The 16,694-nt window shown below is 39.0% G+C and overlaps 1 protein-coding gene across 3 annotated transcripts in view; it reads left to right on the top strand.

The window, feature by feature from the left end:
• The window catches only part of TMEM241 (transmembrane protein 241), a 57,670-nt gene that overhangs the window by 14,130 nt on the left and 26,846 nt on the right, over positions 1-16,694 (top strand). For 2 of the 3 annotated variants that reach the window (XM_030446155.1, XM_030446157.1), the window contains exons 6-12: positions 148-173; positions 1,578-1,629; positions 2,769-2,817; positions 4,770-4,815; positions 5,823-5,858; positions 12,926-12,960; positions 14,196-14,265. In XM_030446155.1, coding sequence (XP_030302015.1) covers positions 148-173; positions 1,578-1,629; positions 2,769-2,817; positions 4,770-4,815; positions 5,823-5,858; positions 12,926-12,960; positions 14,196-14,265 — 314 coding nt within the window. The remainder of the gene's footprint in view (positions 1-147; positions 174-1,577; positions 1,630-2,768; positions 2,818-4,769; positions 4,816-5,822; positions 5,859-12,925; positions 12,961-14,195; positions 14,266-16,694) is intronic. The other variant, XM_030446156.1, reaches the window with a different exon arrangement.

The raw sequence follows: 16,694 nt of genomic DNA, 5'->3' as shown, positions 1-16,694 counted from the left end.
GTTGCTCACTGGATTTTAGTGTGTTTGGTGTGCAGTAATATCAGTAACATCAGTAATTACTTTCCTGGTTTTGGAAGATGAAAATACTGTTTCATAATTTTTAATTTTAAATTTTAATTATTTAAATCATACTTTCCTTTTTTACAGCAGACCTCTCTTCTGAAAATCTGTAGGTAAGCTTTTAAAACTACCCAGATTCAGACTTGTTTTGGCTCCAGCTTCTGTATTTGCTTTAGATAATGCCACACCAAAACAATGAAGAATGTAAAGCACATTCCCATGGGAGGTGAGCCTAAATTGCAACATAGGAGCAATTAAATATTTTTAATTATTTTTTTTAACAATTACATAAATACATGCTTTTTTTTTCCTCCCCAAAGAAAAAAAATATTCCAGAAGTCCAATCTTTCTGAATATCAAAGCAATGCTTATGTTTTTAGAAAGGAGATAGAAATCAGGATTGAAGTTCCGGTGGGCAATCTTAAAGAGTAAAAGATAATTAATATAATAGGAAATAGCAAAAAAATGCCTTACCTAAAAAAGAAAAGGTGAGTGACATCCAGGTCTGCCAGAATCACTGAGCTATACAACCCATCAACCCTTGTAGGCCCTACTTGTTCAGCTTCAGAAAGGAGACAGAAACAAACAGAAGCTGGCAGTCATGTATTAAAGTTTCACTATTTCCCCCACACCCTCCCCTCCCCTGAAGACCCATCTGCTGTCCTCCACATTCTGTAATCTTTTATCTGTACTTAAAGTAGATAATATTGGGTTATTATTTAGCATACTTAGAGGCACCATCTTCCTAATTTCTTCCTGTTGTTTCCATTTTCTGTGGCCTTGTTTTTACCACTGGATTATTGTCAAGGATGCCAGGTTTTTTATCATCTTCATTCTGTCTTTTCCCATGCCCCTAGACAGCAGGAAAATAAGCTGCAAAAAGAAATGTTTGTTATTATTAATAGTGACAGTCCACAGAAATTCCACATCAGTGTATTCAGTGTAGCCTGTAGAAATACTGACTCAGCCACAGGTTAAGAATATATTTCTTCTGAATCAGTGGACTAAGGGAGGACATGTGCTGTCCTTAAGCCATTTCTAAACTGGGACCACTCAGCTGCTTTGCTCTGTGTTCTGGAGTAACACCGTAACTTCTAATGGAGTCACCTCTGCTGGCATTTTTCTGCTAGGTAACTCACCTTAATAGAAGAACTTTTTGGTAGCCATTCACATCCAGAAATTTATTTATTTTGGCTTTCTGAAGCAGTCTAGGGAAGCCAGGTGGCAAATGAAGAATAATATTCCCTACCAACAAACTTGTTTTCATTACTGGTGAGATGTTTTGTGCTGCTTTTTTTTTTTTTTTTCTCATTCAGTTTTGCTGTGTAGGAGTTATAAAGAATTCATGATGTAAAACTTAATTTTGGTGGCAAAAATTATTTTAAAAATACGAAATAAAAATTAAACACATGAAATGTCAGTGTAAGATTGAGTGGAACTGCCTATACTTTGCAACCTTTTGCATCCAGATTGCGAGCTTTTGGTCTTGTTTTTTGGTCTTTTTCTCTTCTATACAGTGTGCTGTTCCTTCTGGCAGCAGCAGTGTGCCTTCCTTTATGTGACACACAGGTGAGCTCTGCTTTGTAACACAGCTCTAGTTAGAGCTTGATGTCTGACATCTTGTTAGCATATGACTGATGCAGTTTTTGCTTGTAAGCCAGGCTGGGATTCCTGCTTTTAATATATTTGCATCAGTGCAAAACCTTTGAGTAGTGCAGACACAGAGGTCTTTGGTAAAGCTGGTGGCTGGGGAAACCATGGTTTAACTGCTCAGAGGTCTTAGAGCAAAACACTTGGGGTTGAATTAATTAATTACACATACTTTCAGGAGGTTCCTAAATTAGCTTTGTAATCACTCTACACTCTTGCTGTAGCTACTGGAGAAAGAAAGGAGGTACCTCAAGAGAGGTACCTCAAGAGAAAAGATCTGTTCCTTGGAGGTGCTTTTCTATTTTGGAGACCCAGGAAGGCTGCTTCCTTGTTTCAGATACTTTAATTAATATCTGAAGTCAGGTGGGATGAGTCTGGTGACAGATGAGACCTGTCTGGATACAGCTCATCCAAGGTAGCCTTCAGAAGTGTTGCCCCTGCACTAGGTCCCTTCCCAGACCATGGGGCAGAGCAGGAACTTCTTATACATTCTTCTAATGTATAAATAGTCTTCCTCTGAAAGCAGACATCTAAAATATGCAGGTGAATTCCTCTCAGAAATGTTTATTTTTCCCCACTGGTTGTGAAGAGACCTTACCTTGCTCAGAGACAGATGTCTGTTAAAAGCACTTTTTTGGATACTTATGGAGCCTTGGGAAGAGAGGCTGCTCAGCTGCTGCAGGGGCTGAGGGGGCAAAGGAGACAAGACAAAAACCTTAGTGATGTTTTTCTGATTCTCTTGCCCTTCCTTGACCACCATTGGAAGACTAATCAAACTGGGGTGCATATGCTCAGATTATTTAAAATGGTGTCCATACATTAAGGAAATGAAGCTGTTCTTGCCAAGACTAGCTGAGAGCATGAGTAGCTGGCATATGCCAGGCCTTTAAGCAGGACAGGGAAACCTTTAGCCTTCCCTTGTCTTCTTTAGTCATCTTCTTCTCTTTCTTTGTAGCATAGCACTGTACTTGCTTTGTGGAGCTCGCTGCACAGGGAAATAGCAATATGTATGTTTATGTGGATGTACTTTTATTTATGTAGATGTTCTTTTTTTGCAGTTTGATCCAAACGGTTATTTATGGGCTCTAATTCACTTAATCTGTGTTGGTAAGTAATTTTCTTTTGGAAAAAGAATTAGGAAGAGTGAATGTGTTGGATAAATCAGCTTTATTATGAAGTTACTGATATCTGAAGTTTTTGATGTAAGAAACACTTGGAAAAGACTGAGGAAGTGCAGTAAAGATAAGGAAGTGCATTCCTTTTATAGCTTTTTATGTTGAAGACAACAACAGAGTGAACTAGGTATTACAATCAGTTACCAGTGAATGACAAAATGTGCACATGCAATTTTAATCAACACTAAGCTTTTCTGGGAGTTTTTGGTGGCTGCATACTAAAAGGCAGTCCTGTCTGAGGGGAGAAGAAACATGAAAAAAATCCAAGCAATAACATGTAGTCAGAACTTCCTTGCACACAGTAATTTTATTTTTATACTGACACAAATATTCTAAAATATGATGGAATATGCTCCCAGAGGAAGGATGTTGAAATATTGGGGTGTTTTTTGCATTCCTGTGCATTTTTTTAAAAGTTTAACAATGAGTTGCGTGACTTGTCCCGTTTTCTTTTGTCTTTTTCAGACTAAACATTGATTTCAATAAATCATAATTTTTCTATGAAAAGCTAGAAACAATCAGACCCAGAAATTATGAAGAAAAGGAGATCAGTAATTTTTAACTAGGAGATTTTGTGTCTTTTGGACTATTAGACTGGCTAATAAGGGCCTTGTATTTGGTTCTTATCTGTCCTATAGAGACTTAGTGCTTCATTAATATGTTAAATCTTGTCTGCAAATTAGGGATATTTTCTTCTTTATTATTTTCTATTCATATTGTAAAGTTTTTAGGGCAAAGGAAATGTGCTTATAAGTATTTGTGTCCAGGGAGGTCTAGAGGTCTAAAATGTTGTTAACATACAAATAAGAAATAGTATATATGTTTTGGTTTTTTTTTCCTTTAAGAAATATTATATTGTAAACATTTTCTTGTTTAGACAAAATAAAAAGGTGTGGTTTTTTTTTACTTCAGATGTTAATTTACTGTCATGAGTGATGTTACTGCTTTCTCAAAGCCAGGAGATTGCATTTGTAAAGGAATGCTAGAAGGTGGAAAACTGCTTATAGAGTCTTTAGGAGGCCTCTTCTGTATGCTTGAAACACCTAGGAAGTGCTAGCATAATTTTTATGCTCAAAATATAGCTTCTTCCCATTTCTTTTGGTTTGTTTGTTTGTTTGTTTTGTGAGAAACTTGTTGATATGTTTTGGGGGAGGGGTGCTCTACGTAATTTGATTTCCTATCAACTGACACAGAATAAAGGTGATGCAAGGAAGGGCAAACAGGTGAGCTAACTTATCACACAGTTAAACAAGAAAGAACATTAGGGAAAGGACATGTTCTACCCTTCAGCTTGTCTAACAAAGGCAGAGTTGAGGACATCTATTACACAGTGTTCTGCTGGATTTGCTTTTGCTGGTTTTGTTTGTGAATAAAAAACAAACAAAACCACACCAAAGGCTTGAAGAAAGAGTCTAAAAGAACAGAGCAGGAAGCTGCATTGTCCCTTTCCTGAGTGTCTGAATCTTTTCCCAGAATAGAAATGGGAACTAACTAAGAGGTGGGTAGGTCAAGAATGTAAAGAACCTGGAAACCTTAGAGCTGAGAGAACTCTGACCAGCAAGAACAGCTCAGAGCCAACAGCTGTAGGGGTCTACATAGATGAACACATCATAGAAGTTACCAGAATTAATGGTGTGGGCTGAAGAACCCATTCTGCAATACTTTTCTAGGCGTATTTACACACATGTAGACACACACACGTGCACGTGCTCTTTTGTAGTTGCCATAGGTTCATTTCTGTTAATGGGTTAATCATCCTTTTTGCCATGTTGCTGAAGTGTAGTTCAGAGGGCTTCCACATCTGCCAGTACCACAGCTCAACAAACCATTGCTTGTCAGAATGATTGCACATCATGGCAATTATACATGTCATTTCAATTGCAGGGGCTTACAAAATATTTCACAAGTTATGGAAACCTAACTCTTTAAGGTAATGTGTTTTCATGTTCTTTTTTTTTAAAAAAAAAAGAGATTGCTATCAAAGAGGGTTAGAGGCACATTTGTGTGGCAGCTGGGTAAACTCTAGGGTTCTCTGCATTCCCAGTGTCAGCTTGGCCACTCTTAGCTAATCATTAATGACTTCTCTTGCAAAAGGAGCTTTATTTATTGTGGATAACAACAGCATGTGGTTATTGACAGTTACACTGTGAACTCAAACTCTGAATTAGTTTTAAACAGTGTGTTATCAAAGGATAATCACTCAGTCCTGGAAAAAGAGCCCCTAATTACCAGCACAGTCATCAAGTGGAAATGTTAGTTTGTGTTAGTCTTGAAAGCTGTATGGTTCAAATCTGTCAGTATCTCCCTGTGAGACACAGTCTCAGAAGTGTTTAGCTGATGATGACTTGCCACAGGACAGGAATGGCTAAGAACCTTAAAAACTTTGAAACCTTGTTCTAATCCCATGTGCTCATTAGAATTTCAGCCAGACACAAGTTGTTTTGAAAGCAGGTGCCATTACATGTTCACACTGTCTCTAATCTGCAGTTGCCTGTATGGATGGAGATGGATATGTTGTCACTGCATATTATGAGTACATTTGTAATACATTTGTGTATAGAATATGGATAAGCTCCTTTATTTCAAGGCCATTTTGCCTCTCTGTTTAAAGGGTCTCAATTTCAGTCTCACTTTATGTTCACTGTTAATGGCAGACTCACTGACACAGTAACAACAAAAATATTGTGCAAATGATGTGTAAATTAATTTTCTGATTAATATATTGCTATTAGTATAATAGTAATAGATTATTGTTATAATGCACGTGATTGTAATATATTGTTACTATTACCTAATTATAACATTGTGTCATAGGTTATATAATATTAATATTATGTAATATTACAGTGTTGTAATGCTGTTTAATATACTGATCTCTCATACCAAATGGATTGCATCACTCAAAGAGCACCTTTTTTTCTTTCCCTCCTTTCACAGTGAGCTGGACCAACAGTACATCAACTATGTATTCAGGTAAAATGAATAAGCCTTTGATACACCATTGCTGGTTTTATGTGGTCTGTGTTTTCATTTTAAACTGTGGTTTGTTCAGGAAACTCATAGCTAGCACTACTTAAATGTATTTACTTAGCAGGACAGTCACTGAAAGGAAAGTGCTAAGCTGAATGGCTTAGCAGCTGAATTTTTTTGGCTCTGGTTATAGGTGGACATGCCAATATACACCTGGGGAAGTAACGAGGTGTTAATCATGAATTTTTTAATCACCGTGTGCACAAGTGATCTATAATTTCCAGAAATCATATTTACAGAGTAACTGTACCTCTCTGGCAATACCTCACTTCACAAAAATAAAACTTGTACAAAATTGCCAGGAGGGAAGGTAGTGATTTTTGAAGTACGATCAGCAAAGCACATGAGCAGTAGCTGATTGTTCAGAGTGCTGTTAGTGGGGTTGAGTAATTTAGACTTTCAGTTGTTTTTCTGATTCAGAGATGTAAAAGTGGCTTGTTATTTTCTAGTTAGTGAAAGAGCTTGAGTCACTCACCAGATTTGTAAGCTTTTGTATTAAAAAAAAAAAAAAATTTAAATCTTTTCCTCAAAGAGCCATATAAGCCAGGACATTTGGTGTTTATGGCTTCCACTAGATTTTTATGAAGCTTTATTTAAAGTAAGACAGAGACTTTACTACATTCTTCTCCATCCATAATTACATCTTGTGTACGTTGGCCTTTTTTCTTGGAATGGTAGCTTAAGTTGTATGGGAACACTATGGAGTACAGATACGAAGTTCTAAGAAAAAATGGTCACAAGGAATGAAAGAGAGAGCACGAGTTAGGAATAAGCATAACAAAACTGATGTTGTACTTGTCCATTTGATTAAGTGTGTGCTCTTGTCTGGCAACATTAAAGATCCTGGAAAGCAGCACATCAGGGACACCAGTGTAGGACACTTCAGTTCCCGTTTGCCTTGTCAGCATCATCAGCATGATAATACTGTGTATCTTCCTCTATCTCACTTCAACCAAATCTTTTTCCATAAATTATTAGAGCAGACCTCTGATATTGTGCTTCTATGATTCCAGTGGTTATTGACCAGGGTCCCATGCATTTACAATATCTGAATATTGTTTTGCTTGAATTAGGCTCTTGTTTAAGTCAACTGTTGTTTTCCATTTACTATGAAGTGCAAAGCAAAAAAAAAAATTACTCAAATAAGGTATTTGTGTTTATTGAAAGAGTTTTGAAGAATTAGTCATGGAACTTGCAAATATGGTACTGTATGCAGAAGTAACTCGTGAAGACTTGAATGAGCTGTAGCTATTTGCCCATTGAAGGGAAAATTTTGAAACAAGCAGCAACATCAAATTTGTCATTTATCACCTCTCTCTCTGACTATGGCTGTAAGTTGTAATTTTAAAAGTTGAAAACTGCATCTGGACCTGAACCTTTGAATTCATTTTTTTGCTGAAGGTCCTTGTTTTTCAGCTTTGAAAAGTCAGGGCTGGGTTCCTGCTGAGTTAGCTGATGGCATCCTTTGGGTCTGGGAAGTTGTGTCCAGCAGAGAGCAGGAGTTCCACATTACAGGGAAAGTATGATACTTGATTTAGAGACTTTTGGAAAGGAGAAACTACTCACTAAGAACCTGTGATGTGTAATGGTATATATTTTAAGACTATTCTTTAAAATTAACCTTTTTTACCAACAACAAAATAAAACCCCAACAATGGACCTGTGTTAGTTCCAAGATGGTGGGGTTTTTTTCATCTGCTTTAAAACAAAGAGTTGTTACCAAAGCTTGCAAAAATTTTCACCATTAAGGAGCTTGAAGGTCAGTGTAGTTCCCAAGGTAATGGTGCAGAGCAATTGGTATAAAGCAGGTGGCTTAGAGGGGGCAGAAGACTGTATGTTTATTTATTTGGCTTGGGTCTTTGGGTATCTGCATGTCTGTGTGTCTGTATATGTATATATATATTTTTAGGTGTTTAAGAAGCTCAAATTCTATAGCATTTGGACCTCATCTTGTCTAGGGAAAACAAGTGGTACCATGGGCAACAGGATAAGTGACATATGATTTCTTTTAGTTTTGTTTTGTCATAATAGCAGATGATGTTTGACAAGGTGGGAAATTTGGCAGAAGCTCTCTCCTTGTTTGTGTCCTTCATGACATGCTACCACCATGAAGGTCCTCCAGTGTTTAATGGGGCTGAAATCTTTCTGCTGCAGAAGGTACTGTCTCTAAGTGAGACCTCTGTACATGTAGTTATCTTGGAGATGAGTGCCCCCTTCCCAAATTTGAATGAAGATGGTTAGAGTGTTTGAGAGCTATGTAGAGGTATGTATGTATGTGTACACACAGCTTTATCACACAAGCTTAATTTCTATAGAAGACAGTCAAAAGTAATATGATCGGCTAAAGAGTATTTTTGAATATTCTCAGAATGAGCACTAACTCCTCACAGGCAGTTCTGGGTCAGAATTACTGTAAACATGTGCTTGTCTCTGTCAGAGGGTGCCCAGCACTAAATGTTGTGATTTAACAGGCAGTAAGGTATTTGCTGCTTCAGCTACTCAGAGCTTCTTGAGGACTGTTTTGGCCATGGTAGAACCCCAGTTCCACTTGCAAAACACAGCAATCTGATGTGTACCAGTGGTTCTGTCTTTACAAGCATGTCTCTATGATTCTATGGTTTTTGAAGGAAGTTGATAGTGTGTCATATAAGTGCATCTTTCTCCTCTTAGCATTATTATCAATAGGTCTTATTTCTTATTTCTAACCTAGATCAGACAGCTATGTGGCTGTGCAAAGAAGAGAAAGCAGCTGTGTGGACCCAACCAGATGGTGTACAGAATCATAATATCATTTAGATTGGAAAAGACCTTTCAAGTCACTGACTTCAACTATAAACCTAACACCAAGTCCACCACTGAACCACATCCCTAAGTGCCACATCTACAAGACTTTTATACATACCTTCAGGGACTGTGACTCAATCACTTTCCTGAGCAGCCTGTTCTAGTAGCTGATAACTGTTTTGATAAGAAAGTTTTCCTAATATACAGGGTGATATGTAGGTCTGTTACAAGAGAGGCTGTTCAAAATGTTTCTGTGTGAAAGGAGTTGTATTCTGAGTTTAGAGACAGCCTGGACAGAGCAGATTAAAAGTTCTGCTCCAAGCTGCTTTGTGTCAGAATATACCAATATGTTAGATGAAAAATAAAAGAATTATGTTTAGATTAACTGTACTGACTCTATTGGACACTTACAGAGCTGCAACTGAAATCAGCAAAGTCTCCTAATGTATGCTGTCCCTACATGCCATGCACTATTTCTTGTTTTAAAATCTGGAATAGTTTTGGAGGGCAGAATGTCTGAAGCAAATGTACATGAATGGGAATTTTCCAGAATCAAACAGATCTGAAGAAATATTTGCTGATGTTGAAAAGTGTGGTGTTCTTCTCACTTCATCACTTACAGCATGATTATTCAATGGCTTGAAAAATAGGAGCCAGATCAGGAACAAGGCTGGAAGAAGGAGGGAAAGCAGAGCTGTGCTATGCAGAGAAGGGAGGGGTGATGTTGCTTCTCAGTGCCCAGCCCCATCCTGTTCATCCATCTCCCGTGAGTTTAAGCACGTGAGGGGAATTGTACTTTCAAGAACCTCCTTCTAATCCTTCAGTCTTGTTCCCACCACCTTTTTTTTTTTCTTTTATTTTTTTCTTTTCCTGCAGTATTGCGTTTCCATGCACTCTGACTTCTGCCTTAGTGTTTTACTGTTGACTGTTTTTTCCATAATCTTGCATTTTCCTTTATTCCTTTCCAGTCCCCCACTTATTATCAGAGAAGGAGCCAGATTTCTTACCCCCCAGCTAGGTGGCAAGGGGTTGCATGGGGGGCTTGTAATGTCTACCTGGAATGCATAATGTGTTTTAGAAGTAGGTCATGGCTCATATTGGGCTTTCTTTTTGTGGAGAACCTGGAAGAAAGTTTCAGTACACTCCAGTATCTGTTGCTGTCACAGAGGTGTGCCAGATAGCCTCCCTGGTGAGGAGAAAATAAAGACTTAGAGCAGGAGAGTTTCCAATGGTGAGTAAGCGACACTGAAAAAGGTGTAAGGTAAAGGCTCTACTCTATGCAGCTAAACTACATCTGGCTTCTGGAAGAGCAGCTCATCTGTCACTTTTGTGAATTAAAAAGCTGCAATAGATTTTCTGTAATAGGGAAGGCTAGCCTTGTAGGCATAAATTGCTGTTCTTGCTGACAAAACCTTTTTTCAGCCAGGAAGAAAACCACGGTGACCCAGCCCTCTGTACTGAGGGAAAAGGAGTGGAGAAACCCAACACAGGGACTTTGTTTTTACTGCAGCCTGATGTCCAGGTTGTCCTGCTGGAAATTTCTGAATCCCTAATGTGGTTTTACAACATCATGGTGTCTTTTCTACTGATGTTCTGTGCAGAGCAGGGTTACAGTACAGCTTTAATGCCATCTAACCCATTTGCCTTAACCTGCCCTGCACTTCACAAAGCAGGTTTTGTTTTCCTCTTATGTTTTCTTTGGACTGAGGCCTGGGATGTATGGTTAGGGTTATCAGTTCCTCTTGGTTGCAGAAGGAAACTTTTCTCTGAGCATGTCCCAGCTCTGACTGTTGGGGTTTTTTGTTTCTTTAAAAATTAATAATGCAAAAAGCAAAAGTGGAGAAACATGGTGTAGTCATAATTCTCATATCTGGTGATACAGTTTCACTTGCCCTGCTACTCTCCTCTTTTCTCTAATAGGCAGTCAGAAGCAATAAGCCTCCCCTTCCTTTTCCAACTTTGCCATGAAACTGAGGAATTGGAGCTATTTCTTCTGAATTCCTCTTGATGTCCCTTGTCTGGGGACAAGGAGTGGGGAGGATTGCCTCCTGTAAGTGATCTGCTTTACAGCATTCAATATCTTTGTGACAACTACATCTTTTAAAAACATGTATAAATATTGACAGTGTGAACATACTGTACCAGCTGATGCCTTTCAAAGACATTGTATATAAAACGTTAAGCTTAAAATACCCACCTGCCTGTCAGTCATGAAGCTGTTGTCTTCCATGGCTGATTTCAGTGGTAAGGCTTCCTTGGCCACGGGATTGTCATCCTCTTTGCAGCTCTTTTTTTGCTGCTGGTGCCTCTGTGGATGACATTGGCATTCACCAAAGCTTGTGCAGGGCAGGCCACCACAGGTGGCAGCCTGGTCACCTGCAGAACTAGGACCAGCTGAGAGCAAGCAGGCTCGAAAGTGTTAACATTGGAAAAGGGAGTTTCCTACTTAGAAGCACCAGAACATGGTACTGTACTGCTGCAGGTACTGGAAGTAGCTCATCTACTGTCAGTACAGTTTCCTAGCTGTAACCTCGTGTGTTGGCAACCACTTCTAGCTTTTCTCTGCCTTAACTTTACATTGTACAGTCTACCATTCCTCTGTTGGCTTGAATGGCACTTTACTGGCATTACTGGGTCTACTAAGCTGTAAGAATTGTTGGTAATTAGCCAGGGAAAATTGCCTACTGCATCATTCATAGTGAATGTCTTTTTTACCTATGTAAAAGCAGTGCTTGATGCTTATCAACCTCTACAGATAATCTTTTCTTCTTCTCCCTCTTCTCCTTTGTTTTTTGTCATGACCATATGTCCATGGTGTCCTGTAAATGGAGGAAGCTGTAGCTCTGCTTTTGGAGACATGCATGCTTCTCCCATCTTACAGTGCCCCAGAATATATTTCTGTAGCCTTCTAACCTTGGAAACAGCACAGAATGGAAAAAAACATTAAAAAATCAGAAATTTACAGGAAGAATTAGTAGCACTGAAAAAGGCTCTGTATAGCCTATACTGCAAACTCAGGGAAGGTAGGACCACAGAAATCTGAAGTGATACTCCAGACAAAGAACTGGTCACAGCTGGTTTTCTTGTTCATTTCCCATCTTCATGATTCGTATCTTTCTGAAAAGTGTGCATCATTTGGGCTGGCACTTGGCTCTATTTTCACGCTCTATTTTTTAAAAAGTCTTAAGTTTAATTGCATCATTTTTCCTTTCTCTGACGGGCATTTTGGGCATGAACGTGAGGTGCGTGCACAAACACGTGCATAGGACTCAAACTGGATTTGACTCTTGCATGCAATATATGCACATCCCTGTGAAGCAGACACCAGTACTCACACAGCTGGAATTAATCCTCAGACAGAGAGACACACAAGTCTAGACATAGGTACAGTTCCCTATAATTTCTGTCTCAGTGGTGTCAGCAGCTGGCTGAACAGCAGGTCTGTTGAAAAGGACTCAGTGGTAAAAGTGAACTCTGAGGCCTGTGTGAGGCAGCAATGCTTGAGCGTGGTAAATTAAGGGAAACCATATTTTGGGCTACATTTGAAGGAGTTTGGCTCTCAGGTTGAGAGAAGTTGTTACAAGCGTTGCTGAGGCTGCAGCTGGAATTCTGTGCTCAGTTTTCGGCCTCTCGGAAAAAGATACTGAGAAAGTGAAGACCTAGCAGAGGGTGAGTGGCATTGCTAGGGACTTGGAGCTGATGGAAGGAGAGGTTGAAGGATCTCATGTTGTTGAGATGGGCAGAGACCACGGTGCAGCCTAACAACTGCCTATACCTTCTTGAAAGGGAGTTGCAAAGATTATGGAACTAAACTTTTCTAACAAATGCCAGATGGTATAACATGAAACAGCAACCATAAAATGCAGCTTTCGATGTTGAAAGACATCAGGAAAAGCTTCTCAGGGAGAAGTTACACAAAGAGGTGTGGAATCTTCATGCTGGGAGGTTTTTGAGACCTAGCAGTTTGAGACAGAACCACAGGTGATATGATAAAATACTGGTGACAGTCCTGCTTCAGGTACAAGGTTGTATTAGGTGATCCCAGAGGTGCCTTCCCAATGAACCTCTTTTTTAATTAAATTGATACTTACACCTCAGTTACACTACTTAACTGGAGTAAGTTTCACCAGGAAATAACATACACAAAGCTGTCAATTTATAATGTTCAGGCTATGGGATAAATTCTGTATTATACAATTAATCCTTTTTTAAAAATTATTTTTTAGTGTGGTGCTCTTGGCCTCTGCATCCCATCCAGCAGGTAAAGTGGATTGAGTTGTTCCTTTTTTATGTTTCAGTATTGCCTTTCCTTTCCATACAGTTTTTTAGAGGATTCCAAAGCTTGGAATTCAACTGGAATATGATCAATAATATGCTATCTTGCAGGAAGAGAAGAGGGTATATAACACTGTGTAATTTGTATAGTACTCACTAGCACCTTCCTTAGCTGCACTTTGTGAAGCAGCAGCACAGGACAGACAAAAGAACAGCTTTTGAGGTGGTGCATGGTAAAGAACAAGGATTACCTAGGTGAATATGTCCCCATCAGAGCAGTGTCCCAGCAGTCCATATAGAACTGAGTTTTCCTTTCTGCTATGCAGAGATTTTGTTTTGTTGCTTTTTTAAGATGTATACCATCACTCAAGCCCGTGGCAGGATTTGGAGTAGCAAAAGATCAGAGGCTAAAAATAGAGAAATGAATATTTGGTGGTGGCTAATATTCCTATCATACTGGGTTTTAAATAGTTAGAAGGATAAGGATGATAATCTGTTGTTTTTCACTAGACATTTGCTCAGAAAAACAAAGGCACAAGCATTTAAATAAACAAAAATTCCCCTTTTTGCCTGGTGGTGCATATTGTATACCTAGCATTGTCCCACCAGGATAGACAGAGATGTCAGACAAATTGGTGCATGTCAAAAAGTGAAAGATGGAGTTTCCTCCAAATCTGTAGAGCCGGAAGGCTTGAGAACTCCTGGAAATTGTTGCTTCCAGGAGCAACCAAGTCCCAGGTTCCTGGAAATGCAAGTACTCGAGAGCTCTACTTGGAAATGAGAGAACTTTTTTAAACTTCTCAACTTGCTCTGTGTGACAGAGTTCACATGCCAGAGGGGGAAGAAGCCAACATACATCTGTGTTTCCTGTTGCTTCAGTAGGAACTGTCACAAGCTTTGTAATAAAGTAAGTGGATATGATGCATGTCTATCCACTGGCAACTCTTGCTTAAGCAGGATCTCCCCATTACTAGGAAAGAATACTCTAATGTATCTGTTTCCCCTTTTTCAACCAAAGGGACTGGCTAGAAGCAAGGTCAGAGAGAAATCATTAAACACACTAGAAATGTGGAAAGCATCGTAAATGAAAAGTCAGCCAGCTGTAAAGGCTTAGAGGAATGTTAAACTAGTAATGTTCATGTAATTGCTCTTCCCCTGCTTGTAAAAGTGGGTAATTTTTTTCCCCCTGTGTTCCACTGAGTATATTGCTTTCTCCTTCAGGTGATCTCTTCAGTGCCTTGGACTTTCCACTCCTGTACTTCTACAGGTTTCACAGCAGCTGCTGTGCCAGGTAACCTCTCTATAACAAGACATGTGAATGTTTTCAAAATAAGAGATCACATTGACTTCCAAACATGCCTCTCAGTCAAAAATTCTGGGCTATGTAAAAACTTGGTTATTTTAGTTTCTGCAAGCATAAGACAATAAAATGGCAGAGAATTTCTTCCTGTGAATATCTGTGCCTATTCTATGTGTTTGAAGGTTCTGAGATTCAAGTGTGCTGGAAGTATATGTGTTTATTTGAGTGAGTACATTCTGATCAGGAGAGTTCTCAGTCACCAGCAAAGTAATTTTTACCCAATGTAGGAAAGCTTTTTAAGTAGCCTCTTTCAAATGCTTCTCAAGTCAGATTAGCCCTTGTAAAACTTGCTGTTTGCAGTGATTACAAAGTATTAGTCTTCAGCAGTGTATGGGTGAACATGGATTTGTTTGTTTGTACATCTTGTTATTTGGCAGAAGGCTTTTTTTGGGTAAAAGGGAAAAGCTTTAACAAGCATTCCTTTATTTTGAGTAGCAAATGTTCACAGCTCAATAGTGTAATTCTCACAGGACAATGAAAGTATGTTTTCTATAGGTCTTGATTCTTTAAAAAAATGTATTCCTATCTTTCTCTTCCAGTCTTTTGCCAAATGGAAGTATTTTCTTTTTAGGCAGGAAAAAAATATTTTCATGCTAATTGAAGGTAAAAATATTTCTTGATTCTTAGGGGTTTGCTTAATTGTATCTAAATTTTCCATTAAAAGGTGAAATTAAAAAATTATTGTTAAATTATTTCCTTATGTACATAGTTTTTAGGTACAAAAGTGGCTTTTTTTTCTTCCAAGGGTCGATTATCCACACTACAAGTAACTTGCAACTAGGTGCTAATGAATAAGTTGTTCCATGGTAGGTAGCTGAAATCTCTTTCTTCTTGAAGGCAAGGCACTAATGGATATCTGTCTAACCAATATATTATTCTTTTCCATTTCATTAGAATATTCCACTGTTGTAACCTCCCACTTCTCTTTCAATTGCTCAGCTTCAGTAGCTGTATAGAAAGTAGCACTGTACACTACAGCCACTGAAAAGGAGTAATTAGATGAATAAACAAGCATCTCAGTTGCTGTCCTACATCTTGTATTCTAGTGTCTTTGTGGACATAAAGGATTTGCAATGTAAAGTCAGGGAAACTGATGCAGCTAAATCTACTGCCCATGCAGAATTTCTGAAGCATTACTAATAAGGTGCAAAGTGCTCCCTTCTGTTAAAGAAGTAAATTTGTGTTAATTGGGACATCAGTATTTCAGGTGTTATTATTAGCTGTTTCACTTTTTATCTCTGAATTACACTAAACAGCTTAAAATCACTCTGACTAAAAGCCCTTCTCCACAGGGCAGAAGATGAAGAGCAAACTTTAGCTACTGGGCTTTCAAAAGTTTGGGCAGTGCTGCTTCATTGAACTCACTGATTTCTCTGAGTGGAATGCTCAGTTGTTCAGCACTTCATCTTCTGAAGTAGGAGCTGAGTTTGGGGCTATCTTTTATCATCAAGGCTGCATCTGCTTGCTTAACTCCAGGAACAGCGAATAGGCCTTTGGGGGGGTCTCATTATGGTTCAGTGTAAGAAACCCTAGTTCCTCCTTCTCCTGGGTAGTTATTTTGCCCTACTTTTCAGTGTGTCAAAAACCACCTGTACTGACATGTGGCTGAGATGCAACTTTGCCACATATACTGAGCAGGGAACTGCACTTGGTGTAGGTGCTGGAGCCCAGCATGGAACTTCTGACATGGGGACACACTGTCTTCCACCCTTCCTGCTGTTGCAGAGAGGACACCAACTGCATTGTATCAGTATCCAGAGCAGCATACTTTCTTTGAATACCTTTTTTATTTACCTCACCACTTGTGTTCTGTGTTGATCCCATCTTGTTTTCCATATAGCCTCCCACAGTACTTTGTAATCTTCTCAACCAGCCACACAGAAATTTATGCCTTACATATCCTCAAGTCCTCTTTTATTCCCTGCTTGCTGGTTTCACTGATTCACAACCAGTGTAAGTCTGCCATAAGTGAGAAAAAATACAGAGCTAAAGCTTATAAGCTCTGTGAGGTCCAGTGAGATGTGGAGCGGAGTTTCCTTAAGAGTAGCCTTGGCTACAGGAACACTGAGGACTATGTCCTATATGACTTGAGGATCAAAATTCACATGGCTGTCAGCAGAGTTTTGGAGTATTCTGTTCCCAGCACTACTGAGTCATCAGTTAAATGGTAGACTGAATGTATTTCACTTCCTAATTGGAATTTAGGCTTCATGAAGTTTAAACCACTTGAATGCTTTAGGCAGAAACTTTCCAGTGGTTATTTCCTCAGTTCAAGGCGGTGTGGAGGTTGAAGTGAGTTAGTTGCCAAACTTGTGTGGCTCCTGTTAAAGTTGGCATTGCCTTTATTCAGAGCCATTTCA

This window comes from Calypte anna, chromosome 2, assembly GCF_003957555.1.
Source record: "Calypte anna isolate BGI_N300 chromosome 2, bCalAnn1_v1.p, whole genome shotgun sequence".
NCBI lineage: Eukaryota > Metazoa > Chordata > Aves > Apodiformes > Trochilidae > Calypte > Calypte anna.
Note: the sequence above shows the minus strand (reverse complement) of the source record. Positions and strands in the feature narration are given on the sequence as shown.